Here is a 6000-nt window from a genome sequence, read left to right on the forward strand (position 1 = left end):
TCTCTGGGGAGCCTGGTCCAGCATTTCACCACCCTCCGCGTGAGAAAGGTTTTCCTAATTTCTAACCTCGATGTCCCTGGCTGCAGCTTGAGCCCATTGCTCCTTGTTCTGCCATCTGCCCCCACTGAGAACAGTCCATCTCCGTCCTCTTTGCGCCCCCCGGCAGGGAGGTGGAGGCTGCTATTCAATCCCCCTCGGTCTTCTCTTCTGCACACTCAATCAGCCCATTTCCTCAGCCTCTCCTCACCAGTCCCGTCCCCCAGCCCCACAACCATTTTCATTGCCCTCCGCTGGACTCTCTCCAGTGTGTCCACATCCTGTCTGTCGTGGGGGCCACAGCTGGACACAGGACTCCAGATGTGGTCCCCTCAGTGCAGAACAGAGGGAAGGATCACTGCCCTCGATCTGCTGGCACCGCTCCTCCCAACGCAGCCCCGGATGCCGGTAGCCTTCTTGGCACCACGGGCACACTGCCGGCTCCTGCCCAGCTTCTTGTCCCCTGTCCCCCCAGGTCCTTTTCTGCAGAGCTGCTGCCCAGCCCGTCCCCCCCAGCCTGCACCGGTGCAGGGGACTGTTCCCTCCGACGTGCAGGACTTTGCACTTGTCCTTGTTGACCCTCATAGGATTTCTTTTGAGGTTCAATCCTCCAATTTGTCTAGGTCACCCTAAATCCTAGCCCAACCCTCTGGCCTATTTCCTGCTTCCCCCAGCTTGGTGTCATCCACAGACTTGCTAAGGGTGCATCCACCCTGTCTCCCAGGCCAGCTCTGGAGAAGGATGCCCACACTGACGTGAGACACGCAGCCCGCTCGTACCTGCCCCCTGCCCACCCACTCCTAGGAACAGGGCAGTGCAGAGTGGGGCTAAGCCTGGGCCTGGCTAGGGTCTGGGGGGGCTCATGCTCAGGGCCTCTCAACAGCCCCTTGTTGTCTTATTCCCTGGATGGATGTGGATGGGAGTGAGGGGGCAGGATCTGCTTCCTAGCAGCGCTGCAGGGAGGTGGCATAGACTGCTAGGGAGCAGATCCTGCCCCTCACTCCTATTCCCATCCATCCAGGGAATAAGGCAACAAGGGGCTGAGCAGAGATGCCCAGCACAGGCACCACGGGGACAGAGGCCCCATCCCCAGCACTGATGCCTCGGCCCTGGGGGGGGAGTTTGGTCTCTGTGGGCTGGGGCGTCCTTGGCCCCTGCACCCAGGCTCAGCCGGGGACGGAGCTGTTGTGCACTGAGGCTCTAGCTGGGATCCCTCTGTTCACGAACTGAGCCGAGATGGCATCTCTCACCCGACAGACCGTAACCCCCGGCTCCTTGCAAAGTGCCCCCACAAGCCACAGAGCATGCACGGGACAGGACGTCCCACAGAAAACCCACATGCATGGGTCACGGCCCCACCTAGGCCTGGCAGCAATGAAGGGGACCCCAATACCCCCATCCTCTCCCCTTGGGAGCCTGCATGGCTATGCCTGAGATGGAGCCTGGCAGGGCCTCACATCTCCGGTAGGTCCTGGGCCACCGCTCTCCCCGACAGCCTAGAGTCCTGCTGACCCCCTGCCCTGACCACTGGCTGACACTGCCCCGGCAGCCGACCCTGGCGCTGGGTCTCACATGGGCTTGGGGAGACGCTTTCACGCACAGGAAATGCCACTTCCTCTCTCTCTCCCCCCAAGAGCCCCACACTCATCCGACTCGCTCCCTCCAGCCGGCCTGGAGCCTGCCGCGGCCCGGGCCGGTACCTGTGGTGTTCCACTGCTGGGCTTTCTTGTCCGGGGGCCGGTAGATGAACTTGCGCAGGGAGCTGACGGCGTGCGAGCCCACGAGGGTGTAGCGCCCGAAGGCCCGGCAGTCCACCACCCGGATGTTCAGGGGCGGGTGCAGCAGCTCGTTCTCCGGGAGGTCCTGGAGAGGAGGGAAAACGCCGTGAACAGCTGGATCTGGGGTCACCTGCCGGGGTGAAGCCGGGCCTGGGGTCGGGGGAGGATTTCCTGGCTCTGGCCGCATCAGCAGGGACCATCGTGGATTATTTGCCTTCCTCTTGCATGGGATATAGCCCATTCTCTGGGACCACTGGAGCTCCCTGCCTAGGCTCTGGGGGTGCCCTCACCTCCTCTACCCTTGTAGGATGCATCACGGTGCATGCAACCAGATGTCCTAGCGGACCCTTCTGCTCCATCACCTAGGCTGCTGATTTGGGGGCCGGTAGTCCTGAAGGCCCAGACTGACCTTTCCCCCTCCAGCAGAGCAGGGCACATCTGATGGAGGGAAGGAGCTAGCAGAGGCAGTGCAACCCTAGGAGAAATGCTGGAGCCCTTGGGATGGGGTGGGGGCTGCGTGCTGGGAAGCACAGAGCTCCCCCATCCTATGCGAATGCAGCGGGGCTTCAGAGGGGCGCTGCCCACATGGCATGGGGTCCTCAAATCAAAATGCCAACAGAGCCTGCGTAGCAGGAGAGCAATGCTTCAGACCCCGGGAGTCCCCCAGGCGCTCTAGCCCTGCACCGGCCTTTGCAGATGCATCACTGATGAAGAGCCTATTCATGGTCCGCCTCGGACAAGCAAGAAGGAGGGCTGTGCCCATCACAGTGACCTCCCGGGTGGGAGCAGACAGGACCCACCACTTCGAACCACTTGACCAAGGTGCTGAAGTTGGGGTTCTTCTTGTAGTTCTGGATCAGGGAGGACTGGACGCCCCTGCCGGCGCACTCAATGTCCACGCGAGGCCGGTCGACCTGCGCCAGGTTCACGCGCTTCAGGTCCCGCAGCCCCCAGAAGAGGATCTGGGCAGGAGGAGACAAGAGCATAATGTAAGAGCTGCCCTGAATGGGGCCAGACGCTTCTCTGGTTCTTCCATCTCCTTTTGGAGGAGCGGGGACCCGAGCTGGGCGCAGGGTTCGAGGTGTGGACGCACTGTGGATTTATCAAGGGGCCTCATAAAACTTTTTGTTCTGTTCCCGATTGCCTTCTCAATAACCCCAAACATTTTGTTTGCTTTTTTGATGGGGGGTTAGTGTTGGGAGAGTCGGGCAGACGGTGCAGAGCTGCCGGGAGCTTCAGCTCTGCCGATGCGAGCCTCAGTCTCTGAGGGCATCGATGTGCGATGCTGGCTTGGCGCAGGGTGCAGGGCTCTGAGCGGCTGCAGCCTTTGGCCTGTTGTTAACTGCACCAAGTTCAGTCCAGTGAAAGCAAAGGGGGGAAATGCTGGCTGGAGCTGACCCCGGACCAGAGAGGAGCTGAGCGAACTCCCCCCCCCGCACCCCAAAAGTGATGAGCTGCAATGCCCGGATCCTTCCCCCCTCACAGCTCAGTGCATCAGTCCTGACCTGCATCTCCAGGGAAGAGAGGCCAGTCCTTCTCCAGCCTGGCTCCTCCACCCCGCAAAGCAGATGCATTATCTCAGCATCTCAGGCAATGCTGCCAGCTATGCTGCATGGCAGGGCAGGCGAATGGCGATGGGCTGAGCCATGCAGAAGCTGCAGCTTGCAAAAGTCCGACCCACCGAAGGCTATTACCTCCACTCTGTATTTGCTCAGCACAGGCCGGATCCCCATGGGCACAGGCAGGATGGGGCCCCGGTCCATGTCTGTGGGACCGTCGATGGGGGGCAAGTCCGACTTGCCCCCGGCGCCAATCTGGAAGGAACACAAGGCTGGTTAGACCCCCTGCAGCCAGTTTCTCCCCAGGCTACACGTGTCCATGTCCACGCATCTGCTTATCACGAGGCATCGCGGATGTGGCTGGTACAGCTGGAAGAGATGGTTTCAGAGGATGATCCAGTCTGCAACCCCCGCCCGCCCAGGACACTTCCCCCGGGTCATTCAGGCCTCGCCTCTCAGCTGCAAGGCTGTATAATGGGCTGGTGCCACCACCGATGGTGGTTGCTGTGCACAGCCCAAGAGCCAGGCTATTTGCCAGAGGAGCACGGCTGCCTGGGATAGCAGGGACGCAGACTCCAGCCCCTGGACAACTCTCAGGGAGGAAGGTGCTTGAAAACCACCAGGCTGAGCTGGATTAAAATAAGAGATGAGAAGCCACGACCCTACCAAAGGGGTCACCTGGACATCAGGGCCCCCACCCAAAAGGGCATCTCAGTGCCTGGCCCCAGGGGCTGCAATGCCCCTTCTTCTGCCATGCCAAACAGCCCTGTCTGTTTTCTCCAGGATGTTGCCTGCCCCCGGGCGATGCCCGGCAGAAGGGGCTGGCAGACTGCATCCAGACCCACGGGGAGAGACAGGGAGGGGGTTATAGTTTGCAATGCCCTGCAAAGGTGGCCTCAAGGGGCTGGGGGGCTCGCCGTGTGGGCAGGTCCAGGGCATCGTGGTGAGGGGTCTCAGAGTAGAGAGGCCGTGGGAGAGATGCCAGGGAAGAAGGGGGCTCTCCAGCACTGGACGTGGTCAAGGAGAGGGGGGACAGATGCTACAGGTGGGGGACCTAGGGGGAGTGATGTCTGTGCTCTGCTATGAGGATACCCCCCCGTTGGTGTGACTGCAACCCAAATGCAGCCTAGATGGACGTCCCCGGGCTGCGTCGGGGCTCAGATGTTACCTGGAGCAGCTCGAAGGCGGCCAGCAGGTCGCCGGCGGTGGAGTTGCCCCGGTAGATCTGGTAGTACTCCAGCTGGGGCGGGAAGCGCGGCCCGCTGTAGTCCTCATCCGACATCTTCACCACCGGCTTGGCAAAGGTGCGGCCCATGAAATCTGCCTTCCCCTGGCACCACAGAGACAGGAACCATGGGCTTTTTTCCCTTGGCATGCGCGGCCCCCCCCAGGCATGGTGGGAGGATGGGAGCTGGCATAGTTGGGGGCCGTTAGTTGGGATTAAGGGGTTTTATGGGCATGAGGTGTCCAGCACGGGGTGCAGACGAGGTGCTGCTGCGGTGAGGGGTTTGCACCCCTTTTCCAGCTATGCCTGATAACAGTGAGACCAAAGTGTTGTATCTTCGGAGCAAAAGCCCCGCGTATCTGGGCCTGGGGTGCTAAACCAAGCAGACGCAGACAGCTGCAAAGCCCCGGCAGTCGTTACACGTCAGCCTGAATTGCAACCCCAAGGACTGGATGCTTTGGCCCTGGCTAAGGAAACGGGAATCCCACAAAAACAGCAGCTGGCAGCTAAGCATGGCGAGAGGGAGAAGCAGGCGGGCTGCACTGATACGAGCACGCTGCAGGGGAAGGAAGGGGTGAAACAGGAAGGCCAGGGTGGTCCCAGCGGGTGTCGGAGCCCCTGGAGGGATGGACGGATCCACTGACTGACCCTCTCGCCAGGTCTTCCAGCAGATGCTGTGACGCCCCACCACTTACTGCAAATCTGTGGATGATGGACAGCAGAGCTGCCCCCCGGCTCACACCCCAGACCCCTCCAGCCTCGGGTCCCGTCTCTCCCCGGGGCACAGAGCGGATGCAGAGGGGAAGAGCGTCTCTGCAAGGCTGATCCACCCCCCGCTCCTCTGCCCCTGCAGCGCCCAGCACTCAGAGGCTGGGGAGGTTCGGGTGGGGGTGCAACCCTAATGATCATATTTAATATCCCCCGGTGGATCCATTCTGCAGGAAGAAAGTGCTGGGTCCCCTCTGCAAACTGGTTATGGTCCCTGCCTCCCCACATCCTGCCGCACGGAGCCACACAAGAATCACAGACAATGAGGGCTGAAGGGAGCTCAGATCTTGTCCAACCCCCTGCTCCAAGCAGGACCAGCCCCAGCTACATCATCCCAGCCACGGCTTTGCCTAGCCATGTTTTCAACACCTCCAGGGATGGAGACTGCACCACCGCTCTGGGAAGCCTGTTCCAGTGCGCCACCACCCTCCTACTTAGAAAGCTTTTCCTAATATCCAACCTCAACTTCCCTTGCTGCAACTTGAGCCCATTGCTCCTTGTCCTGTCGCCTGCCCCCACTGAGAACAGTCATAGATTTCATAGACTTCATAGACATCAGGGCTGGAAGGGACCTCTGGAGATCATCGAGTCCAGCCCCCCGCCCAAAGGGCAGGAAGTCAGCTGGGGTCATAGG

The 6000-nt window shown here is 61.0% G+C and overlaps 1 protein-coding gene across 1 annotated transcript in view; it reads right to left on the reverse strand.

Moving 5' to 3' along the window:
- The window catches only part of OTOF (otoferlin), a 139635-nt gene that overhangs the window by 22040 nt on the left and 111595 nt on the right, over window positions 1-6000 (reverse strand). The window contains exons 26-29 of the mRNA XM_019538117.1: window positions 4542-4703; window positions 3509-3628; window positions 2615-2776; window positions 1737-1899 (exon numbers count right to left, since the gene is read on the reverse strand). Coding sequence (XP_019393662.1) covers window positions 1737-1899; window positions 2615-2776; window positions 3509-3628; window positions 4542-4703 — 607 coding nt within the window. The remainder of the gene's footprint in view (window positions 1-1736; window positions 1900-2614; window positions 2777-3508; window positions 3629-4541; window positions 4704-6000) is intronic.

The sequence above is a fragment of the Crocodylus porosus genome, unplaced genomic scaffold, assembly GCF_001723895.1.
Source record: "Crocodylus porosus isolate Cpor-Errol unplaced genomic scaffold, CroPor_comp1, whole genome shotgun sequence".
NCBI lineage: Eukaryota > Metazoa > Chordata > Crocodylia > Crocodylidae > Crocodylus > Crocodylus porosus.